We start from the raw sequence: 21,637 nt of genomic DNA, 5'->3' as shown, positions 1-21,637 counted from the left end.
AAAATGTCCAGGAGAGCTCCCGCGTAGTATGTTTATTTAGTGCCAATAGCCAAATCTATGTGGAGCACGCCGCGTTATCCCTCAGACTACGCAAGTGAGGCGCTTAATTCCGACAGATGGCGACTCCGTAAGTCCTCGCCCCCAATACCGACATCGTTATAGTGATGGCCCTGTCGCTACAGTGTTGTTGCTAAAGTGACGGGCCCAGTCACTGTAGTGCAGATGTTAAAGTGCCGGGCCCCATCACTGTAGTCGCAACCTAAGAACCATACAAAAATGTGTCATTTGCTCAATACTGCTCCTGTTCAACAGATCTAAACACACTCGCATACATCTCTTGTCAGATCAATTTATTATGCAAACATGCTCACTCATTCTGTACAAAACTTGACGTAATTACTCCAATGCAAGTAGATTAGGAGCAACAGTTGCACTAGGAAGTAATAAAACACAACCTGTACTTTCTAAAAAATGTACACGTCTCGCTGCTCAAATTACAAAAATATGCAGCAATTTGGGTTCAATATGGTGCAAGACAACCATCATTATGTACACTCAAACTTCACTGCAAGGTGCTTGGAAGATTCCATAACAAAGCAGCTTCTGTACCTCAAAACAATCATTTTAAATCATATTTAGGCTTTATGGCATTGCTAAGCTTCACCTCAGCAACCATTAACTGCAAAACTCGAACTGAAATGTGCTGATAATCATTACTTCAACTTATAATACATAAAGTTAAGATCACGTTTGTTAAACTTAAGGCTGACATTCAACAAGAACTATGCGCATGCAGATTCCCAAGTTTATCTTCAGGTTCATATGTTGATGTTTCACAGAATTCTGAGTTAGTTTTCACATACAAAAGCCTCGTGCCAACTCTTTCTGTTGTAGACCACTCACATACACCTTGGCAGCTCAGGTGAAACATGCCACACGCTCAAGTGAAGGTAAAATAAATATTCTCAAGAGTTCACCGAAGGCATTGATTCAGAGGGGTGTGAGGCAGGTGGAATCAACAGAATGAAGGACATTAGAAAGTGCACATAAAGTACCACATAGTGAATTAATAAACTAAATGGCAATTTCAAGGGCGCGAGCAGGTGCACTTCTTAACTGTGCTCGTGTGGGTACCCAACTTCCTTCAGTTGAAAAAAAAAGTTGGCAGTGGGATCACCAAATTGGCAAGAAAAAATCTGCTTACTGCACCAACAGCAACAAAGCAAGAGGCAAGGGCACATGAGATTTATCTCCTTTCATGCCACGTTACTATTGCGAATTCTGACAAAAAATGGCCAAATTATTTCGAAGGACCCCAGTTGTCGATATGTTTTGTTGCCTCTACCAGAGTAAACTTGCTCCCTCTTGCACTGCCCCATGTATTATGCACTGCCACCTACCAGAAGCACAACAAAGCACTGACAAAACCAGCTTGTCTATGGCATTGCTAGAAAATGCAAAGTACCGCCAATGAGCTGGGCTTGTCCTTGGCCATTTATACTAGAAACACGTGGACAAACCCAGCTCGTCCATGGCACAAAAAGGGTTAAACAACCGGAATAAAATATTCACTATTAAAAGCCAATGGTGTATGAAACTGCTCTGTCCCGTGTACGACAGAGGGTGAGAGGGACAGCGGAACAAAATGGATATCCAAAATCAACATACTGAAATTACAATAAACAATGGTGCTAAAAATAGTATGCCTTCTGAATGACCATGCCAACAGCACAATGAACATCTGAGAGCTATGTTCAAAAGTAGTCAAACACCTCTGTAGCATAGTTTCACACTAAGAATACTATAGGAAAATCTGGCACTAGTGTTTTAACAATACGGCTGCTCAGTGATAGCATGGTAATGATGGCCAGTACATTAATTTGCTTAACTTTGTCAGAAGTTCTCCTTATAGCACAAGTCCCCTTCATGACCTAATTTGAGCCATTTGACAGTTTCCATATCAGTACAAACAAAGATAATTGTCTAGAATACAAACCATCATTACACATGGTTTGCGTTACTAACATTGCACTGTCTGATTTAGTGACATTTAGGGATGCACATCCCCAATAGTATCATGATTTATTGATGTGCTGAAAATCACTTAAACGAGAATGTAAATGATTGAACTGCTCAGAAGAAACATTGCGAGGCTAAAATGCAACACAACTGAACTTCAAATAACAAGAGCTGCAATATGCTTTCTTAATGAATCTGTGCCAAATAGAAAAATCCATTACTCAGGATTCTCATGGTCAATAGACAATAATTGCAGCACAAGACTTCCCTTTAGTAAGTGTAGTATGAAACTATGCTATGCGGACAGTCCTGATAAAGTTTAATGATATTTCTTACAGAACAATAAAAGCACACTGGAGAAATGACAAAAGTCTAGAATTTGACAAAAGCTCTTCCGGTAGGGAATGATTATGGTACAGTTGTGTACGAACATAAGTTCAGAACAATCAGAAAACTAGAGTGTTAAAACAATTAAATAGAAACAACTAGACATTTTAGCTCATGCACAGGAGCTGAACTGCTTTGTTTTTTTTAAGATTTTAACCATCTAGTTTTTTTAATGTAGTCAGCATCTATGTTATTACATAACTGTGCCATGAAATGGTAAAGCAGGAATAAAAGTGGAAAATTCTAACACACTAACATCGATGCACATGAAGTTTATCGCACTGTGGTCAGCTGGAGAGACAAGAACAAGCAAGAGGAGAGACACAATGTCTTGTGCATTGTATATATAGCTGGTCACATCAGAATGAACATGCACCAACTAACCCACCTATTCACTTTACATAGAAAACAGAATATACGCTCTATTACTTTCAGAATTGTGCGTCCTAGGTATGCTTGTGACAATGCTCACAAAAATTCAAACATTTCGAGCATAAAAAATTACCCACAAATATGCTGTTCGGGTTTTGCAGTCGCCACTGAGGCTAGCACGCATGCACAGCATCTTCTGTACTGCTTATTTTAACATGCACACCTGCACAAATTGTATGCCCTTTGTCAAAAGTATATAGTCTGGACTGCATGCGACTAGAGCAGAATGCAGGATGAGCAGTGGACATCTAATGCATACCCAGCACAAATGCACAGAAGACCGAGAACTCTTTCCTTTCAGAGTTCTGTAACGCCAGGACTGTCACAGCACTACCACCACCTAGCCCAGCAATAGCTCTGATCAGTCTTGCAGATGCCCGTATACTTTTGACAAAGGTTGTCGCAAAAACCGCATGGTCAACATCAGGGCAACACAGGCACTGTCCCATAAGTGCTGGCCACAGATAATGAGGGAAAGTACATCATCCCACATGACACATTACAGTCCAATCCACTGCCATGCACACTTACCCCATCACACTGGCTGTTCCCAGCTTGTTACTTGCACGCAACAAATCAAATTCACTACTGTGGCACGAAGTCAGGCACACAAAGTTTCCATCAAGAAAGCTCCCACGTTCACATGATGAACTGAAATTATTCTATACAACTTCTAAAGCTAGCCTTTCCCACTAATGCAACTATTGTGCAGGAAGCCAACCAATGTCGACACAGACAAGTATTGAATTGTAATTACTGAAAGGAATATGGTTCCTAAGTCACTAACATTAAATTAGTTTAACCTGCACTTTGACATAATCCTTCTCTTTCAACATTGGTCACCCTTACTCACTGCTCCCTCCCCTCAATGAAATCAGGCACTGCTCTTATTTGTGTCTTTGCACCCAATAGCTAAAATCAGGTGCACCTTAAAGGCACTCTACCCTGCATAAAATTTATTTGAGGGCATCTTATTTCCAGCATCTAGCAAGAATGCAACTGTAAACACAACACAATGATTTTAGCAAAGGCACAAAATTTAGCAAAAGAAAAATAAACTTCAGGTAGAAAAAGATCCCTCCATGAATAACATGAGCACAGTGTTACATCATAGAACTGCTGTGGAAGTAGCTTTTGCTTGTGACAAAAAAAAATAACAATCAGGTACCACCTTTAATTTTCCTATCTTCATGTGAAGTAGTTACATCAATAATTGTTTCAACCAATACTAAAGGCCTTCTTACCACTAGAAATTAACAAAAAAAATGATGTACGCACTACGGTTCTGTTGCAGTGCTATTTATATACAATCCTGATGAATACAAACTTTGTTAGTAAAGCCCAGCCAGGGCTATGCCATTAAGGAGCCTGTGCAGAACAGATATGAATACCAGCACAAGACAAGGCAATGCAAATAACACAATCTAGAATACAGTCTGCCCACGAAGGCATTATGTCTACAGCAACCTGTCCTAACCTTAACACAAAATTCAAGAGTTCGAGCTGCAGAGCTATTTTATGAATATGACTGAAGTACCCATTCATGTTTGGGATAGTTAAAATTAATATAAATACCAAAGCTAAGAAAAAATTCAAAATAGCACACCAATTAACCAAATCACATGTTTGGTACATTCACTCACTTTCATGTTCAACAAGTAACTTTGCTTTCTTCCAGTGTTTTTTTTTTTTTTTCCTGAACATGCAAAGTCTGAATTTGAATTCTGGGGTTTTGCGTGCCAAAACCACGATTTGATTAAGAGGTACGCCGTAGCGAGGGACTCCGGATTAATTTTGACCACCAAGGGATCTTTAACATGCCCTCAATGCATGGAACATGGGCGTTTTCGCTTTTCGCCTTTATCAAAATACAGCCGCCGCGACAGGGATTTGATTCCGCGACCTCGTGCTTAGCAGCGCAACACCATAGCTGCTAAGCCACCGCGGTGGGTGAAAACAAAGTCTAGCATTCAGAAAGCAACCAATGGCTGTGTAGAGGTGTTCCATAAATAATACAAACACTAATTTCAAGCAACTTTTTGTTGGCAGTGTACAAGTACAATAAATGACATAAACGAAGTAAAGTTCTTATTCACACACACAATTTTAGTGTCCACTCTTGTTTCCAACATATATATATGATGGCCTTAAAGCCAAACAATGGTTGGAACATGTACCAGCCAGCCCAGGTCTACAATATGTAAAGATGTGAACAAAGGAGGGCAACATGGTTTCTTAAACATACTCATTTCAGTGTCCACAGCTTAGGGCACCTGAGGTATCTGCCACACACAAGCTATGTCTAATCAACCGAATAAAACAGCGATGCACAAGGCTCTGAAGGTAACATAAAAAAGTGCTACCTCATCGGGTAATAACAACCACAAAGGCTTATCCACTTTGAGTCCACTTTAGTGCACACATAAATCAGTACAAGTGAGGACAAACATTTACACATGCATGGTGAGTTGCAAAAATGGTGTTCTACAACCATTCGAAGGAGGACAGGTCCAAAGCCGCTACAGCAGCAGCAGTCCACTACTGTGTGTTAAAAAGAAAATCATGATCCACATGCCCATAGCTTCACTTGTTCAGCAGATCATTCACATATACACAGTCTCCCTCACTTGTGCTGATCATCAGCGCGCTTGAAACTGAAGAAGATGGGATCGCAGACTACAACGCGAGGTCCCACCAACAGTACTGGAAACTCGTGGGGGATTTAAGATGTTGTCAAAGGACTGCGAGGTAGTAGGCACGTCCCGCAGGGGCATTAATGAATGGTTGGTCCGCTCCTGACTACCTGGTAGGTTTTCAGATGAGCTGAATTGCTGGAGGGGGCTCGTGGAGTTACGATAGGGCACAGACGATGCTGGGCCAGTGGGTGGGATCAGGCTCTGCAAAAAAGATCACCGACATTAGCAGTAGCTGCTGGCACAATTGGCTACACTGACCACTGACCCTGGCTGCCACAACATTTCACACTGAAGACTGCTAAAAAGTGAAATTTATATAAGCTTCTCAGAAGAAAAGAAAAATGCTGATGCATGACGGAAGCCAATTGGGGTACACTTGCAAGTTAGCCATGATGCAAGACAAAATGACTGTAACATCAGAGCATCTGTCAGTGCTGTAATAAAGTATGTGAAGCCACCCAGGTGGTTTTGAATATGGGCCCTTAGAATCTGGTGCTGCAGTCAAGTGCACCATCAGGACATTGGCAGAGTGCATGCAAAACCAACGAGCCCTTTTTTCATAGCTGCCTTTGCAGGCAGGTGTGACATCAGAAATAATCACTACATTACTCCAGCCCAGTATTATGAAAGCTTGCTTTATATAAAGCAGAGCTTCCCAAACAAAACTATATTTTTGTGTAAAACTTTTGTAAGGGCCACACCCCTAAATTTAGGCCTAAATATTTGAGAAAAAATTAATCTAAAAAATTCCGGCAGAACCCATCTCACGACAACTATCAATGTTATTGCAATCAACATTCAAGCCACAGGTCCAATCGATTTGCCTGCACCATTATGAACTAGTTCACAGCAGTGCACGAGACGTTCAAAACTTGTGCAGCTCAATTTCCGTGGTGCAGACACAATGTGTCACTTGAATGCCAAGGTGCAGATGAGGTCGAGGCATTAGGTTTTGGCCGATTAATGTGCACGGAGTGCGCAAATTTTAAATGTCCTGAACGACAGGTACTGTCGGCTTCCGAGGCACAAATACACCCAGCGCATGCGTACACATAGCATTAAGTGGGGTTTCAGAGCCACTTTTGCCTGTATGCTATGTCGTCCGCTGCACTGCTACTTCACATCTGTATGTCTGCACTGGTCTCTGCACCACGTCTGCACTAACAGTAGAGAGGGTGCAGCAAAATTGCGAACTAGCACAGCACCTTTTGAAAGGAACCACTTGGTTCAGAGGGCGCCATTGCTGTGCCACTGAAATTAACAGCGAAGTTAGTAGCTCGTGAACTGGTTTACGTGGCGCTGGTGATTCAAACAGACCTAATGTGGCGACACACCATATTGCTAAAGACATCTTTATTTAGAATCTGTAGTGGTGATTCTGATATTTCCATTGCTTCAGCATCATGCGACATACAGTCAAACCTCGATATATCGAACACAGATATATTTAAATATTGTGTATCTCGAACACTTTCTATATCACCTGGAAAATCGCATAGATTTTTCTTTTTTTTTATTTCAACTGGGGTCGGACGTAAAATGGATATATCGAACTCCGCCACTCCAGACCATGTACGCTCTGTTGACAGGCAGCAAGCTTTCCCACAACACCCTCAAAGATAGCGGCGGCGCAGTGGGCGTTCCTGACTGCTGCACACTATAGCTGCACACATCGATTGCGTTGAGGGTGCCATTTGAACGTAGCGGTGTATGCACGTGGCGGCTTGGCTAGTTCAACGTCAACAACACATTGCATTTGCCACATTGATTCTTCGGTGCTGCGCTCTACGCCTGCCGCGCCTTGCAAGGACTGGCAGTTTGCTTCCACAAAGACTCGCAACAGCGTGCATTCACTGGGCTCACTCACAGATGCCATGGCAGATGCCACTGAATACTTTGTTATTGACAGTGTTTGAAAATGCTTCGATTGATGGATGTGGAGATCGTAGCGGAACTAACGGCCAAGTGAAGATACTGCTGAGGTTGATCCCTCAAGCACTGATGCTGCCCTGTTCCCAACTTCAACTGAGGCTGTAGCTGCTTTGGCCCTCCTACACCGCTGCTACGGCGCAATAGAAGGCACCGGCCTATCGTTTGTAGATTGTTTACCCTATGTTGAGGATGCGATCGTTAAACACGAGGCTGCCAATAAGAAGCAGGCTGCACTGCTGCAGTACTTTCAGCCAAAGCAATAAATACTTTGTGTGAGGCTTCAAGCGAGTATTTACTGCACCACGATTGGTTCATTGATTGATTCGCAGAAGTTTTTTTACATGTTTTTTTTTTTACAGTATATATCGAATTTTAGCTATATCGAACTATTCCACAATCACCGCACTGTTAGATCACTTGGGGTTCGACTGTACGCTGTTTCCAGGATCAGCCCACTTTGCAACGACACTTGCTCGCCACAGTCAACCAAGACTGCACGATGAAGACTGTATCACAACTCAGTGAGTATGAAGAAGTATGAAAGAACGATGTTAGTGGAATAATGAAGGCAGTATGATGATGCCGACATGACGACCTGGGATGACGATTCTGAAATGATGAAACCCACGATAACGAAATCTCACGAGAAGGAAATATTTTCATAACCTTGGTGAACGCCCATAGGATTCAATACATTTCATACCTATCAACAATGAAATATCGCTGAACTGCAATCGTGGGTTACCAATGAAATTTGGTGGACCGCACCTTTGCACATTACCTACTCGTAAAAGGCTAACAGACTCCATGAAGTGCTCAAACGCCTTTACTTTGCACTTAAAGGGGCCCTGAACCACCCATCGAGCTTGGTGAAATAATGTAGTCCATGGGAAGCATACACTGCTGTGAACATCTCAGCCAAGTTTTGCTGTCGCACACAGTGCGCGTGGAGCTCACAAGTGGAGCATGAAGTCACTTTTCTCTCAAATGCTCTCTTTTCAACAGAAGCCTGCTTCTCATTCTCTTCTGGATGCTTTATTTTATAATAAAGCGGATTCCCATACATGGCTGCTATTGGTAGCTGCAGTCTGCCCCATAGCATAGATACCACGGCCGCCGTGGGGTACTGCCATGATTCCACTGGCTAAGCGCACTGCGGCTTGCCGAGGACAACTGCGTTTTGCGTATGTTTAGCATGTCGTAGGTGCAAAAATCTGAAATTGCACCGTTTATGTTAACATTCAAAATGAAATTTGAACTGCACACCACAGTGACCACCTTCGCACGACCACCACCTTCGCAGTGCAAGGCAATGAAGGAGCGGGTGCGCAGCGGAGGTTGTGTTTTATTGCCGATAACTCCGCTTCTGCTGAACGCACTGAAGTACTTTTTACGGCACAGTATTACTGAAACGGCCTATTTTCATTTCAAATACCTGTCTCCACTTCAATAAAAAGTGGTTCAGGTCCCCTTTAAATGTCGTAAAATACCACATGGTTATCCTTATGCGGGCGCTGCCATTTTTGCTTACAAGAACAACCAAGTGCCAGAAGCGAGTGCGTGAGCCAAAAACACATCGTGGCCTTTGTCTTGTTTATCCATTGCCAGTTCTAAATGGCATGGCCACATTTCGCTACTGGCATGTGACGACACATTTTCCATATCTAGCACAATGAATAATCTACGGCTCAGTGAGAAAAATAAAGTAAAAACAAATGAATCCACCTCCCAGCAACATGGACTTGTTATGGCACTTGAGACTGCAGCTGCAGCATGGGCTGCAACACATTCAGCCATAATAGAGTGATTGTCTGAAAATATGCGTCCCTTGCTTCAAGAACGCTGGTTTCAGTGTCACCCATCAGGCATCACATGCGGATTTGGTGCACTATCCGGCGTCAAGGGACAGATTTGCGCAACAGGGTCATTATCTAAATCGCTTTCAGAGATAGAAGATACAATCAATTTTGTGCTCGGCACTGGACGGGTCGGCATCAGCAGGCGACAGTGTGCGCTGGAGAAACTCTGCTGCACGAGTGGAAGGCTGTTGCTTTGCATCCGGTGCCGAGTCATGCAAAATTGTGCAAAATTGGTTGTATCTCTGAAAGCAGACTGAGCGAAAATACTGCTCCACGGCAGTGCCGCCACCGCAGATTGACGCGTGGGGCACACTTTGTGCTTGAGCAAGCTTGAGCAAGCTTGAGCAACCTTGAGCAAGGCTTGCCAAAGTCGGATAACGAAATTTTCACAGTAAAGTTTCATTTTGCGGCACATTCCTTATCTACCTCTAATTTTGTAACAACTAAATTCTTGCGAAACCAATGTTTTTTTGGTTTACCCCGCAATTTCGTTATTGTGGGGTTCAACTGTATAATGACGACAACCTGACAATGACGACTTGAGGGTAATGGCATGACGAGTGTATGACAACCATGGTGTGACGACTGTATAAAGAGACCGGTATGACGAGAATCAGATGAAGCTCGATGACGACATTAGAACGACCATGGTTGCATCATGACGATGGTGTGACGACGACGTCATGACAACAGTGGCATAATCGCAACTGAATGCCATGATTACAATGGAAAGAAAGACATCAATAGAATGAAGGCAGTATTACAATGAAGGCATGATGATGGTATGACGACAGTGTGACAACAATGGCACGATGACAATGGAATGATGACTGTATGAAAACGATGGAGTGATGACGACAGCAAGATGAGTCGGATATGAAGCTGGAATGACAATACAATGACCATGACAGCATCACGACGACAAGTATATAGAAGCAGCTTAAGCTAGTAGACTACTTGCATCACTGCGTTGGCTTAGGAGGCTAGACAAACTCAATGTGGCTGAAGTAGGCTAGGAATGCTAATCGCATTAAAATTATCCATGCATGGGGTGCACCCCCTTTCCAAAGCCTATACTCATCAGCATTGATTTCACAATCTCTATGTGGTATTAACACAGTGCATAGAGACATCAGTCCCTCCTTCGGCGTCTCAGTGAATAAAAGTAGCACTGTCTTCTGTTTGCTGCCTCTACCTACACCAGCTCTCCTTCCTACTGCCCCATAGCTGCCACGCCGACACTGTGCGTTCTTTTGTCTTCCTTCTACTTTTCCTCTAGGAGGAAAAGGTCTCTATTTTTTTTTAAAAGCTCTCAAGTGCAATTTGCAATTGCAGCTCTAGTGTTGCTTTGGGACCCATCAAGGGAAGCGCGTCGACTGGCCATCAGCTAAATTCTGATCCCTGCACATGTGGCTTGACATGTCACCCTGTGCAATGTGGATGCCACTTTCCATAGGCAGTGCCTGCCACTGTGCACCACCCTGAGCATTACACACAGACTCCGCACTACACACTTACTGCACGTGTTTGTGCAGCGAGCATTCGTCGCTCTCACACCACCTTAAACGTATGTGGAGGCTATGGACTGGAACACTCCATTCACGATTCAAGTGGTAACCCTGACAGTCCTTTCATCACACAATCTCAAGTGTGGCGAGACATTCAAAATTTATTTTTAAGTTGACGAACCTCACTCTAGCTGCTCCAACTCCGTGGTTACATGATAGTGTTAACAAATGAGGTAGCAAACAAAGCTGAAATAAGGCTTCCCAAGGTCATCGCATGCAACAGCAAGCAGGTCCCATATTACGGAGCAGGTATGCATTTCTTTCCCTTTTATTCGTATAAGGCTGCACACAAGAAATTTAGACCCAAATTTACAAAAAAAGAAGAAAAAGTGGCTCACACAAGAATATACAGCATGTGGCCATGGAGAACCCCACCAGCACCAGTTATCAGTTGAGTGCCAAGTAGCCCTTATGCCACACATTCCGTCCTCCTGTTATTCACGGAGTCTGAATGAATGTCACTTTGAACTAATCAAATGGCTGCTAACAGTGTATGATGTGGAAGTAACGAACAGTCAACAATTACTCAATCATTAAAAATGAAAAGAAATGCGTGGCTCAGTGCTACATGTGATCACAGACTCAAGTTACCTGCTACACGTGAATCTGGGTGTAGCATACTTGCGGCCGAAACATATTTAAAAGAATATTTCGGAAAAATCAAGGTTTCCATGTTCTAGCAGCAAAAACAATTATAGGTTCTCCCATAACAATACTTTTTCCCATGTTGTGCATAAACATGTTTAAATATTTGACCAATAATTTGGGTTTTAGTTACATAAACGAATAACCAAAAACATGCCACCAGGTCAGCAGCATGACATTAAGATGGTTATCTCGAAAGACATCACTCTACATTGAGGAGCCCATGATACTACCTAAACACAAGAAATTTTGTTGAAGTGCTACATGCATCAGTGTGGACTGTGCACATGCGTCCAAGTGGCTACATGGAACATGCTGTAGACCTGTGGCTATCATGTAGACCTGAGGCTATCATGCTAGGCACTGAACATCAACTCCACCAGGTAAATGCTGTACATACAGAACCAACTTATTTTATGCACAGGTATAACAAATTAAATGCTATAATAATTATAATGCAATGCAGCGCTAACCATAAAAGCCCATATTAACCAGTTGGACAGTCATTTTCTGGAACATGGTTCGCACCCAGTGTATAGTCCACAGGGATCAACTTGGACAGAAAATAGGTATTTTAGCTTGTCTGCAAGCGGTAAACAGTAGGTAAGTAAAAGTTTTATTGTCAACTGGTAAAAGCCTGAACTCTTTATTACACCACAACGAGGTGTGCATGTGCTTGCAAATCTAAGCACTGAAAAGCAGCCACTTTTATAAGTATCAAGAGCAGCATTTGCTTGCTCACTGTCACTGTGTTTAATATATCATGGCATATGTATCATACACCCGAACAATATCACAAGCCAGTACGAGCTGGAAATAGTACCAGTGCGCAGCAACGACTATCGCAGAGTTAATTTTGCAAAGTGATCTTACACTAAAAAAAAAGTTCACAGGCACAGTCTAGCCTCGTTATCTCCAAGTGCACCTCCAAGCTTAAGAAATAAGATCATGTATAGTCCGCACCCTGCGAATTTTGAACTTTCAAACCTGAATAGTCCACTAGCTATTGTCCAGAAAAGAAGGTACTTCAGCAATCCTTTCACAAGCTTTTACTGCAGATAGGGAAGAAACGGACAGAGGTGCTGTTACATATATGTAGTCGTTTCGTGGTGCCCTCCTAGCGAGAGACTTGTATACACAATAAAGAGGGGTGAGGCTGGGCAGGCCCTCAGAGCTTCACCACCACAAAGTATCGTCATGCGTCTCAATTCTACATGCTGAGATTGCAACAAATTTTGGCGACGAGGGTAAAACTATATAAATTGCAATACAGTCGCCGAATGATTTTTCGGACTCCGAATAATCGAGCATGTCCGAATTTTTGGTCTGCTTCGGGGCACCGCCTTTCTCCCCATAGACCATAATGTATAACAACTGCCGAAAGTTCAGACACCTTGCAACCTCTCATCTGATTTTTCGGACACTCCTTGAGCCAACTCGATCGAGAGCACCATGCACCGACTCTGACCGGTGCACAGTTTGACTTGCTGAATGCCATTTTTGTTTTGAACGGAGCCCCCTTGCTGCCCCACGAAGTGGCGCTACTGCAAATCCCCGCTCATCATCATCGTTTCTGCCTGGTTCATGGCCACAGCAGTTCGGGTCTCAGCTTAGTAAGCCATGTCAAGACAATCCAGCAGCTGATTTGCTTCTTTCTTCATGCACGACGCTGCGAGTAGGCCACATTTTTCGTTCGTGTGACTGGTGTCAGCGTGACGGCGTGGTGGTGTTTGCTTTGTATGCTGTGTCCAGGTTGCGGTGATCCAACGCGGCATACGGAAACATCATGTCAAGTGTCTAATAGCGACGACAGTGCCCGCGAAGACTGCGCTGGGGAATGCCGGCAAGCGGGTGCCGGGAGGCCTAGGATTTGTCACCTTCCGATGTGCTCCCTACTGACGGCGAAATTGTTCAGCTGAGACCTGCGCAGTAGTTGCATTGCGATTCCGGACACCGTCTCATTTGACAGTTTCACAGGTGCTGACACTGCTGTACTGACATGTGCAGAACTCGACAACAGCGAGATCATTTGTCAGGTTTCAACTGCACCACCCGACGATGACTCCAAGTCAGAAGATGACGGACCATGTGCTACGCTGCCGTCGCATGCGGTGCTTGTAAAAGCAGTAACTGTGCTTTCAGCTGCCTATAGTGACTGTACGACCCTCTCCGAGATTCAGGCTTATTTGATTGCGCATAAACAGAACAGAGTGCAACGGCGCATTCACGATTCCTTCAAGCCTACTGCCGAGCCCGAATAAGTGCGCAGAAATAAAGCATTTTTTTTTCTTAACCTGCTTTTTCGGACACCTGTTTATTCGGATATTTCTGCAGTCCCCGTGAGGTCCGAATAAACGGTCGGCGACTGTATGCCAAAGTACGGTTCCCTTGACCCGTTCGATCCAGAAGTGGTCCCTGGCAAGTGTACCTAGAATGCATGTAGCAATTCTTTGTGGCGAACGAGGTGGTGCCAGATGCCAAGAAATGCACGGTCTTCCTCAGCTGCTGCGGGTCCCACACCTACTCGATTCTGCACAGCCTTCTTGCACCGAATAAGCCAACTGAGACTACACTTGAAAACTGCCTGAAGACGCAGAATGGCCATTTTTCGCTTAAGTCGTCGATGGTGGCAAGTCAATTCAAGTTAAATAGTCGTGTTCAGGAAGAGGGTGAATCTGTGAGAGAGTTCGTTGACACCCTCAAGAAGCTCTCTGAACATTGCGAATTCGGCACATTTCTAAAGGACCTGCTTCGTGACCGTATTGCATGCAGCATCAGGGCAACGCAGATACAGACGTGCCTGTTAGAAGAGCCGAATCTCGCGCTCGAAACCGCGGTGTCGACTGCTCTCGCCATGGAGTCTGCCAAGTGCGACGCGTCTGAGCTCTGCATAGCGGAAGGGGAAGTTTCTGCGAATGTATATGTGCTACTGAGGTTAGATAAAAAAAATTATCCGACGATTACGATACTCCCTAATGCGAAATTTGAGCGCAGCTCTATACGTGTTTCCATTTCGCGATATTTTGAAGCAAAGAATTTGAAAGAGACATGTAGCAGAGTCGGTAATGGTCGAAAATCTGATCTGCGGATCAAGCGAGCCGGCGTTTATACATGACTCGTCAAAGGTTCCAGTGTGATCGCTGGTGCCGCATGGCTTCCAGAAAGTACTATACAATTCGCATAGCGCATACAATCAGATTAAGAAACAATCTCACACAATAACAACCAAAACAAGCGCGAACGAGACCGACCCAACAGAACCAAACAGGCGCGGGCGAGAGCTGTGGCGCGAGCAGACGATAGTACGAAACGAGCGGATCGGCTGAGACCAGACACGAGTGCGCATCGAGCCGTAAGGAGGGTCCGCATGACACCAGCATCGCGCGCGCACGTCACTGAAGAGGCCGCTCTCATTGGTCTCCGCCATTCGCGGCTCGCGTCCTTCGTCTCCCACTCAGCGAAGGGGGGCGGAGCTGGTTACGAGGCCGACGACAACGCCGACGACAACGACGACGCGAAACCCAGGAACGGACGCCAAAGAGCTGCGCTCTAAAACACGTGAGCTGCTATCAGTGCAGTGACACCCATTACGCCACGGAATGTCCACATATTCACAAAATTTGCAGTTAATGCAGAAAGGTCGGTCACCTAGCAAAGGTGTGTCAGTCAAAGGTGTGTCAGTCCAAAGAGGAGCAAAGCCACGTTTCTTCAAGGCTTGCGCAGTTCCTTTTGCACTAGTGGACAAGGTGTCTGAAGAGCTGCTGAGACTCCAGCAAAAAGACATCCTGGAGGCAGTCACTTCACCTGAATGGGCAGCACGAATTGTGCCAGCGTTAAATGATAGTAGCCTTCGCATATGTGGGGATTACAAGGTTATAGGCAATCCGATTGCTGTTGTTGATAAGTGCCCAATCGCTAAAGCAGAAGTGCTCTGGGCCAGGCTCTCAGGAGGAGTCAAGTTCAAACTTCATCTCAAGGATGCTTACCAACAATTCGTTTTGGAGCCCCTCTTCAAGGAAGCTCTACCATCAACACACCAAAGAGGCTATTCCAATACAAAAGGCTACTTTCGGAGTGTCAGCAGCGCCATCTATTTTTCAGCGAGATGGAGACTCTCCTGCAGGGCCTACATGACATTGTGGTATACTTTGATGTCCTGGTGACTGGCACGGATGACAAAAATCACGTCAACAACCTTGGCAAGGTTTCCCAAAGAATGGAGGAGAGAGGACTCGAACTGAAACACAAGTAAGTTTATGATGGATAGTGCAGAGTACCTCGGTCACATCACTGACGCTGACGGACTACACACAGCACCACACAAGGCTGAAGCGGTCATCAAGACTCCTGTGCCAAGCAATGTCAAGTAGCTACAGAGTTTCTTAAGGCTGTTAAACTATTACAGGAGGTTTATGTGCGACCTTTCTGCTGTACTTCATCTATTCCATCACCTTCTGTCAGCAGTGACCTTGTGGTGCTGGAAAAAAGAACAAAAGGACTGAAGCCAAATGCTTCTCACTTCAGCCCCAGTCCTAGCGCATTACGATCCCAAGCAAGAACTTGTATTCGCATGCGGTGCTTCCCCTTTTGGGCTCTGAGCTGTGCTGTCCCAGCGTGATGCTCATGGTATGGAGCGTCCCACTGAGTTTGGATCCAGGAGCCTACAGCCAGCCGAAAAAACTATTGTCAACTGGATAGAGAAGCACTGGCACTCATCTTTAGTGTCACAAGGTTCTGGCAGTACCTTTGAGGAATACATTTTGAAGCTGTCACTGACCACAAGCCCTTACTCAGACTGTTCGGCCATGACAAGGCCATTCCAGATCACAGCTCCCCTAGAATTATACAGTGGGCCCTCATGTCTGCCTAGACTAAACTCTGGTCTATCACCCAGGACAAACCATAGGTCATGCAGACAGATTGAGCCGGTTGCCCTTGGAAACTAAGAACTTTACCGTGAAAGCTCCCGCGGATGTATTTATGTTGGAAGGTAAATATCCACGTGTTTTGTCATCCACAGGCATTCCCCAGGCATCAAGCAAAGACCCCGTTTTGTTAAGGATCCGTGACAGTTTGCTGTATGGTGGCCAGCTGCCCCATAAGCCGGAATGGAGGCATTACTGGACTCATGAAAATGAGCTCGGCCTGCAGGACGGTTCCCTTCTTCGGGGAATGAGAGTGGTCATCCTCACTTAGACGAGAAGTGCTAGAACTCCTTTATGAGGGTCACCCTGGCATCAAAAAAGTGAAAGCTCTCGCCCGAAGCCATGTGTAGTGGCCTGGTGTCGACGATGACATCATACACAAAGTGAAATCCTGTACGGTGTGCCAGGAATATCGGCATGTACGCCGACCAGTGCAGTTGACACCCTGGCCATTTCCTCAAAGACCATAGTCACTTCTACGTATCGATTTCGAAGGCCCATTCAAGGGACGTTACTTCTTAGTCATTGTAGATGCCTACTCAAAATGGGTTCAGGTAATTTCAGTGACATCATCTTATGCCACTATCAGCTGTCTACGAGCAGTTTTTGCCACTCATGGCATTCCTAACATTATTGTGTCAGACAATGGCACAGCATTCACTAGTGTCAAATTCCAGCAATTTTTGTAGAGAAACCAAATCAGAGGAATCAGAGCGCCACCTTACCATCTTGCATCAAATGGTGCTGCCGAGCGTGTTGTTCAATAGGTCAAGAACAAGCTGAAGAAGTCTGCATCTGGCAACTTCCAGACCCAGATTCACAGAATGCTACTTCAGTACAGGAAAACACCTCGCAGCCTCATTTGCAGAACCCCGGCAGACTTACTTATGGGCAGGAGACTATGAACACCACTCAAAGCATTGTGCCCAGATCATTGAGGTATGTTGTGTTGAAGCAGCTGAAGCAGAAATTACGTCAGGACAAAGGAGCACGTCACGCTTAGTTGCCACAGCCTGGTTCGCACGTCCTTGTCAAGAATTTCAGACCAGGCCCTTCATGGCTGCCAGCCACTGTTACTAGGCCAAAAAGTTTGTCCTCCGTTCAGGTGGAACTTGCAGATTGTTCAAGCAGCAATCAGCATGGTGGTCCCCTCCGACCGGATGACGGTCCTCATCCTCCTTACTCTAGCCCACCAAGCAGTATGCTACCAATGCTGCTATTGCCTGATACACAGACTGAACAAGTGAGCAGTGAGGGATCACGTATTTTGAAGCGGCACTGGTATCCAAGGCACAAACTTCCAGACACCCCTCAAACCACTGCTTCTTCGCCACTGCTACGCAGAACCCGTGTGGGGAAGCCAGTGTCTCGTTACTCACCCTAGAGACTGTCTGGGGTATATATGTAGTCGTTTGGTGGCGCCCCCCCTAGCGTGAGACCTCTGCATGCAATAAAGAAAGGTAGGGCTGGGCGGGCCCTCAGAGCTTCACTGCCAGCAGGTATGGTCGTGTGTCTCAATTCTACATACTGAGATTGCAACAGGTGCAAAAACAAGTCAACCTGGTAAAAGCTACACTTTGTCAACGGAGTTTAAGTTCTAATCATTCATCAGCCACAACAGTACAACTAGAAAGACACCACTGGAGTTATCTGCTTTTTCGAAGCGATGTAGACTTTGATGTCAGACTTGCCGCCATGCGAGATGTTCACATCACAGGCACATGTGGTGCAGAATCCGAACTTGTGTTCTTTCTTCGACTGCACAAAGCATAGAATTCTGCCTTGCACGATTTCAAGAATATTTGGAAGTACTGCCGGGCCTTTGAGCCTGCCATTGCACTGCGAAACCCGAGTCGCACAGCATCCTACGCGGCAGCTAGTCACACAAAAGGAGAGGCCAACACTGCAGTGACTGAAGCTGACTGAAGTCCAAACCGGTGTGTCCGCGCAAACAAAGGCAACAGCATGGCAACAGGTTTGCGGAGGCGCTAGAGGCGCTATCGGTGCTACCGAGCTTTGGACATGGATTCGTGACCCCCCTAGTAGACGAGAGAAGTCACTACAACCTTGCAGCTACTAATGATACCACGCATGCGTATTGCCCTCTCGTGGCGGCGCAAGATACCAGGGTGTAGTTTTACTACATTTTCACATTCTTTTTTTGCAAATAAAATATTTTCCGTAAAATTTCAAGCAAGATTCATAAAATCGTACGACTGCTCAAAATTCGCACATCTTACGGAAAATTCAGAAGAGTTGGGAGCTATGACTGCAGGCAACCAGTAAGTTATAGTCACCATCGGCCACCTCACGTGGTACGGCGAAATTGCCCCTCTGCCTAACGCTACAGCATAGGATGTCGCATCCTTCCTTCTTACCTGGTTAATGCTTCGTCGTGGCCCTCCATGCAAACTCCTGAGTGACCGCGGCCGTGTCTTCCTATCTGACATGATTGAAGCACAGCCTCATTACTGTCATATTGTCTATCGCACCAGCATGGCCTACCATTCTCAGACAAGTGGCCTCACTGAGCGCATTACTCGGATTTTGGGAGACATGCCTGCAATCCATTTTGCGTCCAATCAGGCAAACTGGGACCTGGTTCTCGTGTTTGCTACTTACACCTACAACACTGCTATGCAAGTCACAACCGGTTTTTCTCCATTCTTCCTACTGTACAGTTGCCAAGCGCGTCATACCAAAGACGTCTTACTGCCCTACAACCGCAATGCCTCCAAGTATATGCCCATTTCCAAAGCTGCCCGATATGCTGAAGAATGTCATGAATGTCATCAACTGGCCAGGCATTTCACTACGACTGACCAACAGCGCCAGAAACAGATCCGGGACAACCACCCTCACCTGCTACTTTCCTTCCCGAACACTCGTATGGTCGTACGTACCACCCTATGCTCATGGTCTGTCTTCCAAACTGCTCCCTAAGTATGATGGGCCCTATGACGTGGTCGAGCGCACATCTCCTGTTAACAACACCATCAAACCTCTTGCTCCGCCTGCCGATCTCCGCCGCCGTGGACGCAATATCGTTCACGTAGACCACCTGAAGTCCTATTCCGACCCTCCTGTGCCCACCTCTCAGATCACCAGGATGGTTCATGCTTATTCCGTGGTGGGCAATTGTAATGAAGAGTAGGACAGCCGAAGCACAAGCAGGAACGCCAATGCAGTGCACGATACAGTACTCGACCTGAACCAGTGTTCTTAGCCACGGACCTTTCTGGATTCATGGCCCACATCCAATAAACCTCTTCACTTGTATAACACTGTACATATTTCAATTTTTCTCGCATGTCACTTAACTCTTTCATTGACATGCCTATTCAAATCGATCACCAGTGATCCATGCTTTCGATCGCCGATTTTGACATGTTGGAGCCGTTTATTATTCACTTAAGGCCATCCAGTAGTTAGCACAGGCATAGCACTTTCAGAATCAGTTTAAATTTTCGCGCTCCGACAATGTTGCAATTCTTGATGGACCTTCTTGCGAACTAATGTGCAAATGTTGTAGTGTAAAGAGGTGTTGCTGTCACCTTCTGCCGCTCGAGAAAAAAGCATTCTGCTCACGATTACGCTGCACTAGCATCAAAATTTTGTAATGAAATGGCTCCCAGCAAGTCATGAATTAGATAATTTCGCCTATTTTGCCGTACGACAGTGCTGAGTGGTGATAATTAACCGAAAATGACGCCAGCTGTACACTAGTGAGCTTTGGTTTGGAGTCCGAATCGTGTTATTCCGCCAATGTATTTCTGAAGGTGCGCCGCATGTCCAACAAGGGGACCTGGCATTTTCAACCAGTTTCCAAGAGTTTCTGAAAGCAAGGGGCGCTGCCAGTGTCACTGTGCAGTTATCAAAAGTCCCTCCCATGGCATTGTCCCGCGCGGCTGCGTCGCGAGAAAAGCGTCCTGCTCAAAACTATGCTGCACCCACACTTCAATTTAGTGATGAGGACTCGAGTTGACAGATGACAGCATAGCAGATTCAAGCTCTGACGGCGACAATGCTTTGAGTCAGCGTGGCACATCCCCAGCTGTTCACCGGTGAGTTTCCTTTACGGCCTTGAGCGGTCTCCTTCCTAGTGCACGCTTATAAGACGACATATGGCGGGAGCTTGCGTCCGTCTGCCATGCACGACAACATGACGGTAACTCGCATTTTCTCATTGCCAGTGGACCGGACATAAACTTGTTTAGAGCCCTTTTCGTGCATGGTGAGGAGAGATGGCATGTCCAGATAAACCGGCGTTTGGTCAGCATTGCCGATTTGCCCTAGCTGGAGGTTCTTGGACTTGCACAGCGAAATAACGTGGTGCTGGAAAGCCACAAGCAGCTCTTCGAACGATTATGGCAGCTTCTGCGAAATCGAAGTTCAGCAACGTAAGGAAAATCCAGCACTGCCCATGTAACAATAAATCCAGTGCTTGCTCGCTTTGAAGGTGGAGCTCGGTAGCCCTTTTTCTCTTGCAAGCTTCTTAGGTTTTGCCTGCATAAGCTCCACACTCACAGCTAGATGCGCGGCTCGCTGTTGGCGTACGAACTCCATCAGGGCGAGTTCGATTTCCGGGAATGTCCCACTCTTCGGACCGCGAAAGCTTCTGCGCGTTGCGCTGCACGCAAAAAGGGCTTCCTTCTCTCGACGCCATAAGCGAACGCTTCCCTCGTTGACACCAAAGTGCCTCCCGGCTGCACTGTTGCTGATGTCCTGTGCGGCTTTAATAACCTTTCTCATGAAAGCAGCCGAGTACTGTTTTCGTGGTGCAGACATCTTGGTCCTTCAATGTGGAATAAAAGAGATGCACTTTGTGAAGCGTGGTTTGTACGGGTGCTGACAAGGTGCGGACTCAACAATAAAGAAACGATGCTGTAGTCACGCAACAATAACGAAACCAAGCCGTAGCCACGCAACAATAAGGAAGCCAAGCTGTAGCCACGCAGCAATAACGAAGCCAAGCCATAGCCACACAGCAATAACGAAGTCAAGCCATAGCCACGCAGCAATAACGAAGTCAAGCCATAGCCACGCAGCAATAATGAAACCAAAACTTCTAGCCCAAAATTTGCGATTGCAACTTTCGTTCGGATCCGCATATAGTAGGAGGCGAAAATTGGGGTCGCTAATATTAGGAAAGAAACCTTGTATTCCTATGCGGG

The 21,637-nt window shown here is 45.5% G+C and overlaps 1 protein-coding gene across 1 annotated transcript in view; it reads right to left on the bottom strand.

Annotated features, from left to right (window-relative positions):
- Positions 1–333: 333 nt before the first annotated feature.
- Positions 334–21,637, bottom strand: part of LOC135911029 (docking protein 5-like) — a 36,519-nt gene continuing 15,215 nt past the window's right edge. Inside the window, exon 7 of the mRNA XM_065443124.2 lies at positions 334–5,735. Within this exon, the coding sequence (XP_065299196.1) occupies positions 5,478–5,735 (258 nt within the window). The 3' untranslated portion in view covers positions 334–5,477. The remainder of the gene's footprint in view (positions 5,736–21,637) is intronic.

Source organism: Dermacentor albipictus, chromosome 1, assembly GCF_038994185.2.
Source record: "Dermacentor albipictus isolate Rhodes 1998 colony chromosome 1, USDA_Dalb.pri_finalv2, whole genome shotgun sequence".
Taxonomy (NCBI): domain Eukaryota; kingdom Metazoa; phylum Arthropoda; class Arachnida; order Ixodida; family Ixodidae; genus Dermacentor; species Dermacentor albipictus.
This window is presented reverse-complemented; position numbering and strand designations above follow the sequence as displayed.